The sequence below is a fragment of the Protobothrops mucrosquamatus genome, unplaced genomic scaffold (assembly GCF_001527695.2).
Source record: "Protobothrops mucrosquamatus isolate PMUCROS unplaced genomic scaffold, P.Mucros_1.0 scaffold781, whole genome shotgun sequence".
Classification (NCBI taxonomy): domain Eukaryota; kingdom Metazoa; phylum Chordata; class Lepidosauria; order Squamata; family Viperidae; genus Protobothrops; species Protobothrops mucrosquamatus.
This window is the reverse complement of record NW_015387049.1, coordinates 184,301-203,339: the sequence shown is the minus strand read 5'-3', so window position 1 is coordinate 203,339 and position 19,039 is coordinate 184,301. Positions and strand designations below refer to the sequence as shown.

At 42.0% G+C, this 19,039-nt stretch overlaps 1 protein-coding gene across 2 annotated transcripts in view; it reads left to right on the top strand.

Moving 5' to 3' along the window:
• ARID1A (AT-rich interaction domain 1A) overlaps positions 1-15,860 on the top strand; it is a 98,568-nt gene extending 82,708 nt beyond the window's left edge. Inside the window, exons 11-20 of one of the 2 annotated variants that reach the window (XM_015818724.1) lie at positions 1,177-1,386; positions 1,783-1,987; positions 5,951-6,083; positions 6,247-6,425; positions 6,605-6,746; positions 7,298-7,423; positions 7,517-7,613; positions 9,408-9,648; positions 10,196-10,326; positions 12,834-15,860. In XM_015818724.1, coding sequence (XP_015674210.1) covers positions 1,177-1,386; positions 1,783-1,987; positions 5,951-6,083; positions 6,247-6,425; positions 6,605-6,746; positions 7,298-7,423; positions 7,517-7,613; positions 9,408-9,648; positions 10,196-10,326; positions 12,834-14,552 — 3,183 coding nt within the window. In that variant the 3' untranslated portion in view covers positions 14,553-15,860. Of the gene's footprint in view, positions 1-1,176; positions 1,387-1,782; positions 1,988-5,950; positions 6,084-6,246; positions 6,426-6,604; positions 6,747-7,297; positions 7,424-7,516; positions 7,614-8,771; positions 9,649-10,195; positions 10,327-12,833 lie in introns of both variants that reach the window. The other variant, XM_015818723.1, reaches the window with a different exon arrangement.
• Positions 15,861-19,039: the final 3,179 nt, after the last annotated feature.

The window sequence follows — 19,039 nt, the reverse complement described above, 5'->3', positions numbered from 1 at the left end:
CTAGAAGAATATTTTTTTTTCAATATAAACATAATATGACAATTCCAACAAGTTGTAGGTATTATTTTGATTGCCATTTCTTAAACTCATTGATATAGGATTTATAGGATCCTACTTTTGTGGGATTGGATTTTTTTTCAGGAAAATGTTACATAATGAAAATATTATTAAGATTTCCATAATAATTTAGAGTGCATTTCGGATAATACACTGTTCTGATAGCTTCTTCTTGTTCAGAATAAACAGATAATAATTTTAACAGTTTTACAAGGAAGGTACTGAATGTCTCTTTACCTAAAAAAGCTACAGGCATCTGCTGGGTTGAGAACATCTGAATTACGGATAACTCAAATTTATGAAAGACTATTACAAAACCTTTTATATTAAAATTTGAGTTAAATACTTAATAAATAATGAATGCGTGCTCATAAAAACATTGCACGGCTTCATCAGTTCAGTTCAAGGAAGGAGAATGCTATCCGCCATTTTAAGCTGGATCATGTTGCAGTTAACACCGTGTTGACTAACTCTAAATAACTGTTCTGACTTATCTACAAATTCAACTTAGACAGACTTGGAGATCTCATTCATATCTTGGGACTGTCTGTACATGATATTGGAAGTAGGTCCTTTTTAGTAGCAGTACCTTGATTGTGGAATTTCTTCCAATGGGAGATAGGATTGGTTCTTGTGTTGCATTAGTGTTTTCTTCTTCTATCAGGCTTCAATAACATGATTATTTGTATCTTTGAAACACATCAGTTGTATCATTTTTCCCTTTAAAACTTACACCGTGATGGTGCAGTGGTTAGAATGCAATATTGCAGACTAGTTCTGCCGACTGCCAGCAGTTCAATCCTGTCGGGCTCAAGGTTGACTCAGCCTTCCATCCTTCCGAGGTTGGTAAAATGAGGACTCAGATTATGGGGGGGCAATATGTTGACTCTGTAAACCGCTTAGAGAGGGCTATAAAGTACTATGAAGCGGTATATAAGTCTATGTGCTATTGCTATACTCGTTTTATTGCGCTAGCTAAGTGCAATAGGTGCAGGCTATGGTGGAATACTTCTTTTTCTGCTTTATGAGAGGATCTCTGGAGATTTAGATTTCCCCTCATTGTGTTTTCAGCTGTTGTGTCATTTTTCTAACTGGCCTCTTCCTTTCTTCTTTCCCTAGAAATCCAGTTCCTCCACCACTACAAATGAAAAGATTACTAAATTATATGAGCTGGGTGGTGAGCCAGAGAGAAAGATGTGGGTAGATCGTTATTTAGCCTTCGCTGAAGAGAAAGCAATGGGAATGAACAATCTTCCAGCAGTTGGAAGGAAACCTTTAGATCTGTATCGACTCTACATTTCTGTGAAGGAGATTGGAGGGCTGACTCAGGTGAGTAAAGCACAATAGGATATCCTTGCAGCAGTTTTAAGAAGGATACTTGAAGTGGACATTTGAACCCTCTTTTTCCACTTAAAAAGATGCCACCATACAAGCTATAAAGAAAAGAAAAAAGGAAAAAACTTTAAAAAAGTATAAAACAAAGAAAAAGAAAAGAAATATGTAAAAAAAAGTTACTTTCCACTTCATCACAACAAATTGTGGCTAAATCACCAATGATTTCCTTTTAATCCATTGTTAAGCTGAACTACCCAAAAAGTTTTATTGCCGTCTCTTGTTTATTTTTGAGAGGCTGCCATTATTGCTTTTATTGTACACTTTAGGAAGGGAGTGTGAGATTTGGATTCAAGGAAAATAAAATTAGTTGGCACTTCTGGCTTTATGCAGGTTAACAAGAACAAGAAATGGCGGGAGTTGGCTACCAATTTGAATGTGGGCACCTCTAGCAGTGCAGCTAGTTCTCTGAAGAAGCAGTATATCCAGTGTCTCTATGCTTTTGAGTGCAAGATTGAACGAGGTGAAGACCCTCCCCCAGACATCTTTGCAACGGATTCCAAGAAGTCACAGACCAAAATACAGCCTCCATCTCCAGGTGAGTCAGTTGCTTTCTACAGCCCACTGAGTATTTTGCCTGTTCCACAACAGATAAATTTCCAGTAGACGGCAGCCTCTGTGAATAAACAGTAGATGCTGAAAGGATCTTAATTTCCATTGGAACGTTTTCAAATTATATACACCTCTTCCTCTGCACATGCTATTTTCATGGATTTCGTTTTTAGACTTAAAGAGCTTTCTCCTTGCTCCAGACAAAGTGTCTCTTTTCAAGTAGGGGAAAAAAATGACAGATTGGAGTTGTACACTAAGGTAGAGACAGGTGACAAAGTTATCCACTAGATTTTTCCCATTAGATTCAGGTATATTGTAACAAATAGAATATCTTCTATTTTAAGACCCAGAATGCATAATCTACTGCAGATATGTCAAACACAAGGCCCGGGGGCCGGATGCGGCCTGTGAAGTTGTTCCATGTGGCCCGCGAAGCCATCCTGGAAACAGTGAGGGAACCCCTGCTGCCTTGGCCCTGGCCCAGGCTGGCCAGGAGCAAATGTACAACTTCGTGGTGGCCATATATGCTGAAACGCATTCAGTCTTAGCTCCACAAGGCCGTCCAGAAAATGGTTGGCCCCGCCCCCTGGGTGCATGCTGGGGAGTGTCACCCTTTGAGGAATGAAGAAATGTACCACGCCTTGGCGCTTGCCCTGGTCCCACCCCCTTCTGCCAGAGACCCTCAGATCTGTCCCACTCCTGCCCAGGCCCCCACAGGCACCCTTGACGCGAACGATGTAGAGCTGGCCATGCCCACCCAGTAGGCCACACCCACCCTGGCCACACCCACCCGGCCCCCCAAGGGCAACCGCAATGCTGATGCAGCCCTCAATGAAGTTGAGTTTGACACCCCTGATCTACTGGGTTATGGTGATGAGTTTAATATAAAGCCATTCACCATGGGCCTCTAGTTTGAATACATAATTATTTCAACATGTGTGGTTTATTTCATGCATATAATGTTTGTCTTCAACTAAGTAGCGGGCAATGTCTGTAGTCAGAACTTGAATTGTTTTCTATGGTGGAGTCTTCTTTTAGTGATTGCAGTGATTTGGGAGAAGCCAGTATATTTCCAAATTAACTCAAACGGAATAGCCGTTCTACTTTTATCACAAAAGGATTTCTTTAGAAGAGAAATGTTCTTGATTATCTGAGCAATGGACCAGCAAAACTGTTCCTAATAATAGAGAAAGAAGAGATGAAAGTGAGGGAATAATGTCCACCGGATAAAGGACATAGGGTGGGGCTTGGAAGTCCAAATTCTAAAAGGGTGGACCAAATGAAGTCTTGAATGGACAGAAGGGGAAAAAAGTTGAGCCAAAGATCTTGCTCTCTGACTGATCATAGGTACTTGATCATTTTCAATAGGTGCGGTCTATTCTTTCTTGTTCCAATCTCAGGATATCTAATAGCTTCGTTATCTCAGCCCCAAAATGACATGTCCTTCACACTTTTGTCCCTTTGGATGTATGTCTTTCTCGTTCCATCTTGCTCTGGTTCTGCATTTTAGTGGTGCAAAGCATTTTGAGTGATTCTTTTGATGAAAATTAAAGGTGGTATATTAAAGATATTATATGTTTATGATGTTTCTAGATATGCTAAGTTGGGGATAAAGTTAAAAACTAAACACTACTGTATTCACAAGGGAGCTGAAGAGTCCACCTGATACAAGGTCGGGCTGAGTCAATCCAGCCCAGCATTGTGACCTTCTTTTGCTGTTGGCTCTCCTGATTATTAGGCAAAAATTCTTTTCATCTGTTTGTGTCAACTAAGAGGTGCCAAGGACTATACATGTGCTTCCTACTATATCAGGGGTGTCAAACTCAATTTCATTGAGGGCCGCATCAGCATTGCAGTTGCCCTCGGGGTCGGGTGGGTGAGGCCAGGGTGGGTGCGGCCTACTGGGTGGGCGTCGATGGAGTGGGTGTGGCCTACTGGGCGGGCATGGCCAGCTCTACATCGTTTCGCGTCAAGGGGGCCTGTGGGGGCCTGGGCAGGAGTGGGACAGATCTGAGGGTCTCTGACAGAAGGGAGTGGAACCGGGGCAAGCGCCAAGGCATGGTCCATTTCTTCATTCCTCACAAAGGGTGACACCTCCCCAGCATGCACCCAGGGGGCGGGGCCAACGCGTCAAGGGCTGGTTCCTCGCTGTTTCCAGACGGTCTTGTGGAGCTAAAACTGAATGCGTTTCAGCATAGATGGCCACTACAAAATTGTACATTGGTTCCCGGCCGGCCAAAGCCAGGGCCAAGGCAGTGGGGGCCGCTCCCTCACTGTTTCCAGGATGGCTTCGCGGGCCACATGAAACCACTTCGTGGGCCGCATCCGGCCCCTGGGGCCTTGTGTTTGACATGTCTGTACTATATGATATGCTTGAGCTATCATTGCTTATTCAGGATAATTCTGCCTGTTTAAAGATTGAATACTGATTACTAGGGTTTTGAGCTATCATTGCTTATTCAGGATAATTCTGCCTGTTTAAAGATTGAATACTGATTACTAAGTTTCCTGCTGCCTGCACACCTCTTCCATGTCAAGTCCTATTGTGCTTTATCGTTCATATGATTTCTTTTTAAAGGCTAATGCATGGCTAAGAAAGTCTTCATTTTTGGATAGAGTACATGTCAGAAGAGCATCCTTGTATGGGAAAAACACTTGGCTATCCGGAGTCTGGCTCTGTGAGGAAAACATCATTTTAGCACATGCCAAACTGGCCTCCTTCTGTTTTGTGGGTTAGATTTGGTCTCCTGGACTGCTCTAGCCCGATTGCGCTTCTATTGTGTACTCTTGCCACCGTGTTTAGCCTTTCTGGCTTTGGTTATGAATGAATAGCCCCATGCGCCTTGGGAAGTAACAGCCAGTTAGACTTGAGTTCAGAGTGTATGGAATTGGCACCCTTCCAGCAGTTTGTAAATTTGTGAGTTGGGAGGGACAGCAGGGGGTGGGGAGGAACAACAAATGGCAGCGAGGCAGGGAATGCCTTGAAACCTCTTCCTGCTGATGTCAGTGTATTAGAATGCAGCTGAGACTTTGCTTCTTGGATTCCCAGGGGAAAGGAATGGAGCTGAAAAGCTAATGAATGGGGAGAAGGGTGGGGGAGGGGTTATGAATGAAGCTCCCTGCTGGGCTTGGCGCTGCCCTGCCTTCTCCAGAGAGGTCCCCAGGCTGGGAGGGAGCAGCGGAGCAGAGGGAGAGGGTGCCCTGAAGGTGGGGCATAAACAAACATGACCTGCACATGACCTCTAGAGGATTTTAATGAAAAGCTGAAATGACTCATCAGCTTGCCAGGCTAGGCGAGGGATATCAGTGTTGAAATGGTAACTAATGGAAATCTTAATTGAGAGCTTGACTCTGGCTAGCTGCTATGCTAGGAGGGAGTACACAGACCTCAGCCAGGGTACCCTTGAGGTTGTAGAGGGACCCCATCAGCCGATTCGTTCTTTGCTATCTCCCCCGTTTCAGACCTTTTTTAATTGTCTTGCATCAAGAGAAATTAGGTAGCCTTTCTCATCTCTCTTGTTTGTTGCCATGTAGATTTGTTTGGGGCAAATTTTGTGGGTTCTTGTGACTTGGACTATGTTTCGAAGTTATAGAGTAATAGAGTGAGCATGACCCCTATCGACAAGACATCAACTTGCCCTTCCTTATTTTTTGCAGAAGACCCTCCCCCCATGTTCACTACCCTATCTGTAGATAATATTAAGTTATTTCTCCTTGTAGGTAATAGTCTGCACATAATAAGATATTTGAAGAGCACGTTTTCTAGTTAAAATTACGAATGCCCTCTCTCATCATCAGTTAAAATTTAACTGATCCCAAGATGCTGCGAGTGAATCTGCACAAGGAATAGCATGTAATCTCTTTCCTATTCATATGTCCACTGTGTTTGGGGTTTTGCACAGCACCTTCAAATTACCATGTAGCTGATGGCTCTCTTCTCTCCTTGCAGCGGGTTCAGGCTCCATGCAAGGTCCTCAGACACCTCAGTCCACTAGTAGCTCCATGGCCGAAGGAGGAGACTTGAAGCCCCCAACTCCTGCATCTACACCGCATAGTCAAATGGCACCTTTGCAAGGCATCAGGTAATCCCCAGTCACTTTCTGATTTCTACTGCTGTACCAATAAATGTAACAACTTCTGGCAACTTGTTACAGCCTTGGTAATAGAGTACCAAACTGGAATTGTGAATTGGTTGCCGTGGTGTTCAGCTTTTAAGTTAAAATGTTCCTCCTTTTGTTGGATCAGGAGTAACTCAGTAGGCCTTCAGGATGCCTTTCCCGACGGTAGTGACCCTACTTTCCAGAAGAGGAACTCTATGACTCCAAATCCAGGGTACCAGCCCAGCATGAATACTTCCGACATGATGGGTCGCATGTCCTATGAGCCAAATAAGGATCCATATGGCAGTATGAGAAAAGGTGATGGTGTCTTTTATACCCCAGCATGTAGCCATTAAAACTGCTTGAGCCACCTAAAGCAATGAAAACACCTCTGAGATTTATCCATCACCTAATTCTCTGCCCAATAAAACATCATATTTATTCATCGTCCATTTGGGTCTTGGGTTTTTCGTAGACTGATCATTTACATTTTCTCCTTTTAGGAAGTGATCCCTTTATGTCCTCAGGGCAAGTTCCCAACAGTGGTATGGGAGATCCTTATAATCGTGCTACAGGTCCAGGGATGAGTAATATGGCTATGGGACCGAGGCAACATTATCCTTACAGCCATTTCGAAAGAGTGAGGTTAGTATTTGCATTGATTCTACCTTGCTGTGCCACATATTTCTCGATTAAGCAGATTTTCTTAGTTGGTAAGTTTATTCATTTTAATTCCATTACCATCAGCAAGAAAGAAAGCCTTTCAAATTTCCAACATTTGCATACCTGAGAATTAGCTTTGGAGGTGTTTGTAAAAAAGCAAGTAAATGGTAAGAGGACTGAATTACAAGCAAATAAAAGGTTTGAAGGATGGTACTATTACATTAATATGACTAGAAGTTGTAAAGGATCAGGTACTATTTTGCCTGTTTCCTGAGGGAGCAAGTACGAACCCCTCCAGGCTTTTAAATGAAGAGTCTAAAAAAGGTCTTTAAAACCCCTAATATATATCCAACATCCGAGTGACTTGTTAAATTATACCTAAAGTTGCACAACCCAGCAAAACCTGGGTGTAAACAAGAGTTGTGTAGCCTATAAGATTTTATTACTAGTAGCAGCACTCTCTCTGAGGCTTTAACTTCCATAAAAGAGGCCTAAAATTCTTTTGTGTAAGTGTAGCTTTTGTCTTGCTATAGAACCGAAGCAGGTATGGGACCTGAAGCCAGCTTGGGAACTGGAACACCCCAGCCCAACATCTTGCCTTCCACTCCGGATTCAGGAATGTATTCTCCAAGCCGCTATTCTCAACAACCACAGCAACGGTAAGTTTCAGTACCCGCTCTCCATAGGTGGGCTTTGTACTATTTGCTGTATCTGGGGATTTAAAAAAAATATTGATGTTTTTTTTCTTATAGGCATGATTCCTTTAGCAATCACTTTCCTACACAAGGTACATCCTCTGGCAGTCCCTTTCCTAGCCAACAGTCCACCTTATATCAGCCACAGCAGCAGGTAAGCTCCCAACATTTTCAAAACTTCTTTGAAAAGAGAGCCTTGATAGTTGCGATCTGATGAGGAATTGTAAAGTGCAAGGGAATATCGTTTGCAAGAAAAAGAGTGTGACTTAGTGTCACAAAGACCAGACATCTTTGGGTCAAGACCAGGAGGAATATTTGTAGGACTTAATTGAAGCTTTCAGGTTTTCATGCTTTGGACAGGAAACAAAACAACAGCATTCTTCAATAAAGAAGCTTTGTCTCATTATAGTAATCTTTGCATGCTAGCAGTATATATAATGGACATTTGCATTGATTGGCAATTAGAGATCTAAAATATAATTGCATGTCACTTGGATGCAAGGATATTTATGATCATCAAACTTGGCCTGTCCCACTAAACCAGGATTTAGTTACTCATAAGGCTTTTCCTTGGGAATGCTTTATTATGAAGATTGAAAAGTTCCTACCAGAGCTTCTGTTTGAAAGGTTTTTTTTTCCTGTTTGCCATGGAGATTTTTCTTGTTTCTGCCATAATTCCACACACAATTTGCCTTGCCATAAATTATTTCTCTTGTCTGGAGCCACATGGATAAAGACAAGGCTGCCAGTATCGGAGCGGATCAAGTATATTGTATCCTGGTGGGAAAGATTTTGAAACCAAGCAGCATAATTTAATCATAGAATTTGCAACCAGTTCTCAAACTGTGTTTGAGATTTTATAACTACTCCAAAGGAAACCATATAAATCTCAAAAGTACTTTGGTGTTATCCTGAATGCAGCCATTCTATATTTTTATATTTAAAGGATTTTGTCAGCTCTTCAGCCAAAAAGATTTCAGTGTATGTGGAAGATACAGAATGAGGCTTTATGCTTAGGATGGTCTCCTTGGAATCTATTACTTGTCACTCTCAACCCTTCAGCCCAGATACCTCCTTTCGTTCTTCCTACCTAGAGGAAGGGAGTAGTAGTTGGGAGGAGTAGTTCATTTTGGCCCAAAGAGAGAATCTAGATTGAAGCTTCAAGTATCATCGCTTCACATAATCATGATTCACTAGAATGCTCTTCTAGGAGGAATCAAAATATTCATAGAAGGACTTATGGATGCTATGATTGGTACTATAGAACTGAGAGCTGCTTGTGAATAGCCGATTCTCATTTTCCCCCCCTCAGAACTACAAGAGAACAATGGATGGCAACTATGGTCCACCAGCCAAAAGACACGAAGGAGAGATATACAACGTACCATATAGCACAGGCCAAGGACAAGCCCAGCAACAGCTCCCTCCAGCACAAACCCAACAAACAAGCCAGCCACAAACAGCTCAACCTTCCCCACAGCAGGAAATGTATAACCAGTACGGTGGGAATACATACTCTGCTGCAGATCGCCGGCCTGCTGCTGGGCCTCAGAACCAGTTCCCATTCCAGTTTGGCAGAGAGAGGGTCTCTGCTCCCCCTGGTTCCAGTACGCAGCAAAGCATGCCTCCTCAGATGATAGGTGGCCCAATACAGTCCACTCCGGAAGGCCCACAACAGGGCACCATATGGCAAGGGCGTAATGATATGGGTTACAGCTATCCAAATCGGCAGAGCACTGGCTCTGCGCCCCAAGGGTCTGCCTATCACGGAGTGAATCGAACCGAAGAAATGTTACATCCAGATCAGAGGGTTAACCATGAGGGACCGTGGCCTTCTCATGGCAACCGCCAGCCTCCTTACGGTCCTTCTGCCCCCGTGCCCCCAATGACAAGGCCGCCACAGCCTAACTACCAGGCCCAACCCAGCATGCAGAATCACATTCCTCAGGTATCTAGTCCAGCACCTCTTCCCAGGCCGGTGGAAAACCGCACCTCTCCAAGTAAATCTTCATTCCTGCATTCGGGAATGAAGATGCAGAAGGCAGGGCCTCCTGTTCCAGCCTCCCATGTAACACCAGCAGCTGTCCAACCTCCTATGATACGACGGGACATCACTTTCCCGCCTGGCTCAGTGGAAGCTACACAACCAGTGCTGAAGCAGAGGCGGCGCCTGACCATGAAAGATATCGGTAATTGAGTTGCTTATCCTCACCAGTGGTGTTTCCTGGTTGCAAGTAGTGATGCTGACTATTATATCGAAGGAAGGATTAGCAAAGCCTGAGAGGCTGTTGAACAACTGTTGTTCATGGCTACTGGGCCTGGATTCGTGCTGTGGAAATCCCAGTAGGGATTTGGTGGATGTTGGGATTAGTTCACAAAGATTCCTTGTGAGTACAGGTAGTCCTTGTTTAGTGACGGTTCATAGTTACAGTGGTGATGAAAAAGTAATGTTATGACCAATCTTCACGTTTACGACCTTCAAGTCTATAAAGCAGGAAAACTGAAGTAAGAGCACAGTTGCTGTTTCACTTAGTTTTAGTGACCACTTTGTTTCATTACCAAGTTGCTGTTCCCAGTTGTGGTTGCTAAATGAAGGCTACCTGTACAAGTGTGATTGGTCTAGCCAATTAAATGAGATTCTTTTAGCTTCTTGTAGAAATTGGAGAGCAGGATTTGATGCAGTTTCATTTTATTTCGGGTACTGATAAGTATCAAATTTGGTTTTGGACACTGCAGGAACTCCTGAAGCATGGAGAGTGATGATGTCTCTAAAGTCTGGGTTACTGGCTGAAAGTACATGGGCCTTAGATACCATAAACATCCTACTCTATGATGACAACAGCATAATGACCTTCAACCTCAGCCAGGTGGGTTGACAACTTCTGATAAGAGGGCTTTAAAAGTCAAAAATTAGAAGGTATGGGCAAGTCTGCCTCTTATATGAATAAGATAAGATAACCTTTATTGTCATTTTTTTTTTACTGTGGGCACAACGGCACACATCAAAAATGAAATTTAGTTGCCCGCTCTCAAAGTGAGACACATACATGACACACACCTAAAACTTACTATGTACAACATATGTACACCCCTGCATATACATAGCAAATAAATATTAAATACTGTCCATCTTGAATATATAACGGAAGGAGGAAGCTTATAGTTCACAAGGTTAATGCTGTATGGAATGAAACTATGGCTGAATTTGGATGTTCTGCTTCGGATACCACGAAGCCCCCTCCTCCCAGAAGGTAACAAGGAGAACAGGTCGTGAAGAGGATAATGTTACGGACCATGCTCAAGCAACCCTTCTGTGCTATGTCCTGGATGGGAGGGAGGGAACTGCCAATGATCTTTTCGGCCATTCTCACCACTCTCTGCACCTCCTTCCTGTCTGAAACAGTGATGCTACTAAACCAGACTGTGATGCCGTATGACAGGATGCTGTCGATCGTCCCCCTGTAGAAAGTGGTAAGGATAGGAAGTAGTGTGCATTCTGAACATTGACTGGCTTCATATAAAGCCATGGTGTCAAGAACCTAGGATGACATGTGGAGTTACTTCTGAGTACTTCCTTTATTGATGCTCACCTACAATTGTATCTTGCCATACTAAAGCAATTATCTGCAATAACGATAGATCTACAGATTATTACGAAGGGTTCAATCTTGCCCCTTTCCTGTCTAGCAGACATTTCAAACTCCTTTGTCTCTTTGCCCTCTGGGAAGGAGCTCCTCTGTTACAATCCTGACTACATTCTGGCATACATGGGTTACTTAAATGTTTGTTGAATAAACCATAACTAGCAGAATTTATACTTACATGCTACAAATGTAACATATATATCATGCACCAGCATAGCATAGATCCAGTCAGTATGAAACATGGCATTTTGAGAGTGGTTTAAAATAAAATTTCTAGCCTTCACAGGCTGAAACAAGAAATTTCAGTTATCCGTTCATTGCCAAATCAGTTCTGTTTACCTATTGATTTTTTGCAATTCCAGAATTCCTAGCTCTTATCACTAAGTGTCTTGCTGGCATGAAAATGTAGGAACTGCAATCCATTACTTCCGAATGACACTACTTGAAAGAAAGCTGTGATAACAGTTTTTCATCCTGGCTGCTTTTTAATAACTAGAAAGAAATAAATTCTACAAAGTAAAGTAACCTGAGCAAATTAGCCTTGATACGGGTCAGGAGAGTTCAACTTTTATCTGAGCATCATTATAAATACTAATTATAAGGCAGCCCAAGGCCTTCTAAAAACAAAACGTCTTGGTTCAGAATGCACTTAAAAGTACAAAGACTCAGGTCACAGACACTCAGCTGTCCTGTCTGCAGAACAAAGGAACTCGAAATACCTTAGAATCCCTATCTGTTATGTTGCTTTCTTTCACTTTCTGAAATGCATCTCACAAAATCAACTGTACAAGTTTGCACCATGACAGATTCAGTATAATTGATCCAGCAAACGGCTTGGAAACTATTCTTTACCTACCATTTTCTTAAAAAAACAAAAAACAAAACCTGATTCTAAGTTTCCAACATTAGTTATGATATTTGATTTACTTCTGAATGAATAACAAAAATGAGGCAAAGTTTACTATAGAGTAACCAGTGAAGTTCAGCCCTGTTCGTTCATAAGATCTAGACAGAATTCTCCTGAGTGCTACTAATTTAGGGTTATCGACTCTGCTTCTGTAAGGGGAATGTGCCAAAACCTGTCCCTTGCTTTAGATACTAGTTCTTAGATTATCATCAGGAGCCATATATATATTCGAGTGTGTGACACTCGTTCTGTGAGGGAGATAGACAGTTTAAAAATATGATAAATAAATGTAAGATTTATTTTACCTCCAAAGAAGTAAGTTGAAGCAGATTGAACACTGACTATCTGACTATCACTCAGGTGATCTGGCTTTTTTTTTTTCATGCTTTACTTGACTGTGTGAAATTACTTTACCTCAATTTCTTGATGCATTTAGCTCATTGTTCTTAACTCTTAACTGTCAACAACAGTGAGAGGATTCCTCTGAGTGTAAAGTTTCTTTAGAACAGCACTGGGCAAGACTTGTGGCATAGGATATTCCTTTGGGGGTATAATTTCTAGTCTCTGGGGCTGGTGGGAGCACGGCCAGTCCTAAAGAATGGGCAAGGACAAGATTTTCTGACCTGGGGCAGGATTAAGGACCACTATGGGATTATACTGAGTGAACTGGGAAAACCACAAAATGAATGCATTTGTGGATGGTAGTAATAAAGCTATTTAAATAAAAGGGTTGTTTAGGCGGCCATCTTAACGGTCTGAAATTTCTGAACTTGTGTATATTGTGCTACTTTTAATCTGATCGGATGTCTTATTTGTTTTCCAGCTGCCAGGATTGTTGGAACTATTGGTGGAATATTTCCGACGTTGCCTCATTGAAATCTTTGGAATCCTGAAGGAATATGAGGTGGGCGATCCAGGGCAAAGAACTCTGTTGGATCCTGAAAGGTGTTGCCAATCTTCAAATTCTCCTGAAGGAGTGGAGAAAGAAGAGCCGCAGAATTCTAACTGCGAGGTGGAGGAAGAGGAGGAAGAAGGGGAGGAAGAGGCTGCTTTTGCAAATAAAGTCACAGCACCTCTAGAAAGTAACGAGGAGAAGCTAGTCAGTAAATTTGACAAACTTCCAGTCAAGATAGTGCAGAAGAACGATCCATTCGTGGTAGATTATTCAGATAAGCTTGGCCGGGTACAGGAATTTGAGAGTGGACTGCTGCACTGGCGGATTGGTGGGGGAGACACCACTGAACACATCCAGACCCACTTTGAAAGCAAATTGGAGTTATCGCTGACTCATAAACGAGCTTCCTGCAACTCTGTTTTGAGAAAACGCTCTGTAGCCGAGGGCAACCCTGTCACTCGAGAGGGAGAGTCCTCTGCACCTGATGGTCCTCCAGAGAAGAGGATAACAGCTACTATGGATGACATGCTTTCAGTCCGACCAGGGTCCTTGGCAGAAGAAGAGGTGGTCAAAAATGTGGAGGTAACGAAGGAAAGCAGCAAATTTCCATTTGGCATTAGTCCAGCTCAGAGCCATAGAAATATCAAAATATTGGAGGACGAACCTCACAGTAAAGACGAAACGCCCCTCTGCACGCTTCTGGACTGGCAGGACTCGCTGTCTAAACGCTGCATCTGTGTATCTAACATCATCAGGAGTTTATCGTTTGTGCCAGGCAATGATTTTGAGATGTCAAAACATCCTGGTCTGCTGTTGATCCTAGGGAAACTGATTCTCTTGCACCATAAGCACCCAGAACGCAAACAGGCACCCCTGACGTATGAGAAGGAAGAGGAGCAGGACCAAGGAGTGAGCTGCAACAAAGTGGAGTGGTGGTGGGACTGCCTGGAGATGCTGCGTGAAAACACTTTGGTCACGCTGGCCAACATCTCTGGCCAGTTGGACCTTTCTCCCTATCCAGAGAGCATCTGTTTGCCTATACTGGATGGACTTCTCCATTGGGCCGTGTGTCCTTCAGCAGAAGCCCAAGACCCTTTTCCAACCCTTGGGCCTAATGCTGTCCTCTCGCCTCAGAGACTGGTTTTGGAAACCCTCAGCAAACTCAGCATCCAGGACAACAATGTGGATTTGATCCTTGCAACGCCACCTTTTAGTCGCTTGGAGAAACTCTACAGCACCATGGTGCGTTTTCTTAGTGACCGAAAGAATCCCGTATGTCGGGAGATGGCTGTGGTACTACTGGCCAATTTGGCACAGGGTGACAGCTTGGCAGCTAGAGCCATTGCCGTGCAGAAGGGCAGCATTGGCAATTTGTTGGGCTTTTTGGAGGATAGCCTGGCAGCTACTCAGTTCCAGCAGAGCCAAGCGAGCTTGATGCACATGCAGAACCCTCCCTTTGAGCCGACCAGTGTGGACATGATGCGTCGGGCAGCTCGTGCGTTGCTCGCCCTGGCCAAAGTGGACGAGAACCACTCGGAGTTCACGTTATACGAATCACGGCTGTTGGACATCTCCGTGTCACCTCTGATGAACTCATTGGTTTCACAAGTTATTTGTGATGTACTGTTTTTAATTGGCCAATCATGACAGCCGTGGGATGCCTATACCCCTTGTGTGTGTGTGTGTGAATGGAGGACTTAGAAACTGATTGTTGCCCTTTATTTATGCAAAACCACCTCAGAATCCACTGTCTGCCCTGCGCTGTCCTGCTTCTACCTTGGGGAAAAGATATTCCCCCTGCCCCCACCTCTGCCCTTCAGATCTATCCTAACCCCCTGTTCAAGGAGACAAAAGTTCTGCCTACATTTAAAAAAAAAAGACTTTTTTTATTTTAACCAAAGTTGCTGTTGTTTACAGTGAGTTTGGGGAAAAAAAACTTTGTCCTGTTAACGCATCGACAGGCACTACTTTCATAGCTGTTTTTAATGGTAAACTCTGAAGGACAAAAAGTGACTGCTGAACTCTTTGTGTGGTTTATCGTTGTACATTCACAATCTTGCAGGAACCAAGAAGCTACCAGTTGTTAACAGACCTTGTCCAATGGAGGCCTGTGCAGTAGAGTGTAGAACTTCATGTACTGTACACCTTAAACTGTAAACATACTGTAATAATGTCTCACATTGAAGAAAAAGCTGGATCAGCAGCAAACTGTAGTTTTTAAAAATGTTTTTAGTTAATGTTGAGGAGAAAAAAAGGCTTTTCCCCCAAAGTATCATGTGTGAACCTACAACACCCTGACCTCTTTCTCTCTTCCTCCTTGATTGTATGAATAACCCTGAGATCACCTCTTAGAACTGGTTTTAACCTTTAGCTGCAGCCTGACAGCTGCCAGGTGTGTATATATATATATGATGTTGTACATTGCACATGCCCTCAGATTCCTTGCAGTTTTGTTCCCCTTCTCCCTGCCACCCCTTTATAGTATGACGAGTTAAACAAGTTGATGACCTGCAAAAGCGAGACACCAATTATTTAATCTCTTGCCAGAAATCTTTCTTTCTCTTTCTCTTTCTCTTCCCCACCCCCAGCCCCTTTCTTTTGCCTCTGGAGGATGCTGTACAGGTCTGTGTATAAAGTCATTGCTGTCTCAGCAGCCAATCAACTTATAGTTTTATTTTCCTGGGGTTTTTTTTTTTGTTTCGTTTTGTTTCTTTTCCTTTCTAATCGAGGTGTGAAAAAGTTCTAGGTTCAGTTGAAGTTCCTGATGAAGAAACACAATTAAATTTTTTCAGTGATGAATTCTGCATATTTGTATTTCAGACGATGTAGCTAAAAACTTGATGTAAATTCCTCCCTTTTTCCTTTTTTGGCTTAATGAATATCATTTATTCAGTATGAAATCTTTATACTATATGTTCCACGTGTTAAGAATAAATGTACATTAAATCTTGGTAAGATGTTTGTGAGGGTTTTCATTCTCAATGATCATATAAGCCATTTTGGGCATCCTAATATCAACCAGATGTAATCTAAATGTTTCTCTAGGAAAAACAATTTTAAAACAATACTCATTTTCAAAGTAAAGATGTATTTATTTAGCATAAATAAATGCACAATTAAAAATTTGAATACATAAATGGCTAGGATTTGTTTGTAAAATCAGGGAAGAGCTGCTTTGAATATAATACCCTGATCCTTATTAATTGCTAGTTCATTGTTCACAGTTTAAAAGCTCAGTCTTCAGCTGTCTTAAAGGGGTAAGGGGATGGGTAGAAAATATTAGGACAACTTACTTAGCCTACTCAGTATGGATACTGGTCTGTATCTTTTTTTGGTGCTTGCTATTTTTGAAGTAGTGTCCTATTGACTCAGTACGAAATAATAATAAGCTACTTTAATGTAAAATTAACAAGAGCATGGTAAACCTTTTGCCAGATAAGTAACAATTTAATTGTGCAAAGCCAAGAGTAGCAGACCTCTGTTAATTGAGAGCTGAAAAAGAGCCAAATCAATATTTTTCTGGCAAGACTACCAAGCTCCTAAAGAGAATTTGAGAAGGAAGGAGAGTTAAAGGCAGATTTATACACCCAAGTGATAAATCAACTGATGTACATGTGTACCAAGCAGCACCAACTTGCACTCTTTCCCCACCCATTAAAAAGCCCCCTCTCAAGACTAAGCTGTGAAGAGTCAGCTGTGTGTCAAAAATGTGCTGTGTTCTTATACCTCTTCTGTTTTTATAACTCTACTTGCATAAGTATTTAACAGTTGCAGAATAAAGTAGTACATAGTGTGCAAAGCCCAGTACTTTAATAGTAAGTTACCGCAAATAAGTATTAAGAGAACAGCAGTATTAGTTATATGGCGGCCTCATAAAATCAATATGAAAATTTGTGACTTAGACTAACTGAAGTGGGAGTAAGTCCAACCAATTTAATGCGTGACATGCAATCCTGTTTTGATCATCAGCTTAAGCGGCTACCATTTGAAGAATAGACTGGTCATCCTCAAATCAAGATTTCCTATCCTGGCTACTACTGGTACTAGGTAGGATTGGAACTAAAATGTCCATGACCAGTGACCATGCTGGTTGATTGGGAAAAATGAGAATCTAAAACATCTGGAAGGGGTAGGTTAGGGAAGACTGCTTGCCTGTCAGGCGTGGAAAAGCCAGAACCACATGTGGAAGTTCCATATTAATGATTTATTGCTAAAGGTATCTTCTCAGACTAACGGTTTGCACCTGGGTAAGCTAGTTAAGGTTTTTAATAGCATTCAAGGTGGATTGAGCTACGTCCTCTTATGGTTGTGTAGGGACTCTAAGCTAATTCCTCATTTAACTCTGCCCTCTGGCTGCTAGTTTCTGTCCTACATCACCTTGTTTCACCTAGAAGCCAAGTAGGATGCTCTGGGACACTCACAAGCAAGATCAGGCCTCTTCCCCCATTGAAGGACCTGAAGAGCTACTATTCGGAGAGACTGGGTGTTTGCTCCACAAGACTGCTTTCAAATTTGAAATGTTCATGGATGTATTATAACTGATTAACTATTACAGCTATGCACTGCTTTGGATCTCCCAAAGTCGTTTTTAAGTTACCTTCAGTTAGGCCAGGGGTAGGCAATATGAAGAGGCTCGGGTTTATTCAAGAAAGCTATTTTGTAGCTTGAATAGAAGAATAAATCCTCCATCTCCTTGCTACCATTGCTGTGTAGGATCCAAGGTCAGTTAAGTTTTTCTTCTCCTTGGCAGTTAAAATATGCTTCAGTAGTCAGCAGCTTATTCTTTAATTAAGTACACACTATCATCTGCCTGAGGATTTGACATCTGAATGTTTGTAATACTGCTCTAATAGGGTAGATTTTATTTCATCAATAGGTGGCAACAATTCAGTGTGGCTTTGAGAATTTGTAGGCCTTTACAGCAGAGACGTTTCAGCTTGAGGTCAGAAGTCAGCATGCCTCCAAGTAGCAGTTACAAGGGAACAATGGCAGATGTGTATTTCATCCCTAACACTGCTGTGAGAAACAAAATCCTGGGCTAAGATGAGCCTTGGCTTGATTCTATTTTTAGACTCTTACAGAAATCTAGAAATTAAGTGCTGCAGTGGTTTCTCTATCAATTGTGTGAATTCACCTAGATTTTTTTGGAGAAATAGCTGTGTTGCTGATCAAAAAGACACAGTAGTTTGCCATAGTCAGCAGTATTTAAAGCAGTCCTGTTCAACCTGAAGATTTCCAGATACAGTACATTGAACTTCATGCTTATTATTTCTTAGCCAGTTTGGCTGCTGTCATGCTAACAGGAAATTATGAGAATTGAAATCAAAAGCCATGGAGGGCATCAGGGTGGGGAAGCTCATTTTAGACTCCTCCAAAGCTGGATTCACACACTATGTAGTATTTCTCAACCTTGGCAACTTCTAACTGAACATCAACTTTCAGAATTCTGGGAGTTGAAGTCCAATCATCTTAAAATTGCTAAGATTGAGAAACAACGCAAAGCCACAAAGTTGTTGGTTAGTTATTTTGCATATTTAGCATAGGGAAAACTTTCACCATTATTTATGATGAACATTCAACTATGGTTAAAAAATCTCTGGCTTTAGTACTGTGTGAATCAACTTAAATATGTCGTATCTGTTTTTGTTTTGTTTTTTGCAAAAAGATTTTTGTGCAGGTAAAATTTTGTTGCAAGCATGGATTTGATTCCCAAATGTGAATGCCATGTTTTATACATGAACATGCAGTAGTTCTCTCACACTCAAGAGGAAAGTCAATTCAGCTTTTTAAAAAGTTTTAGTTCGAAAGGATTTGGGGGAGTATTATCTTTATGAATATTATGTTATGAATATGTATACTGGTTTCTTGGTATTCTTGACTTGGAGTTGGACAGTCAACCAAAGTAATAGTTAGGAATGGAATTTGTGGACCCAAAGTTTACTTCAAATACCAAGAAGGCAATAGTACTGTAGTCCTACTGTAGTTAAAATGCTCCAAAGAAATAGAGAATTACATGTCAAATAAAGCTGCACGTAAGAAGTTCTTAGATCGGACAGCCGTTTGTCTGAAATGGTACAAGTTTTCCTGCCTGAGCTGGGGGCTGGACTAGAATATCTCCTCCAACTCTGTTATTC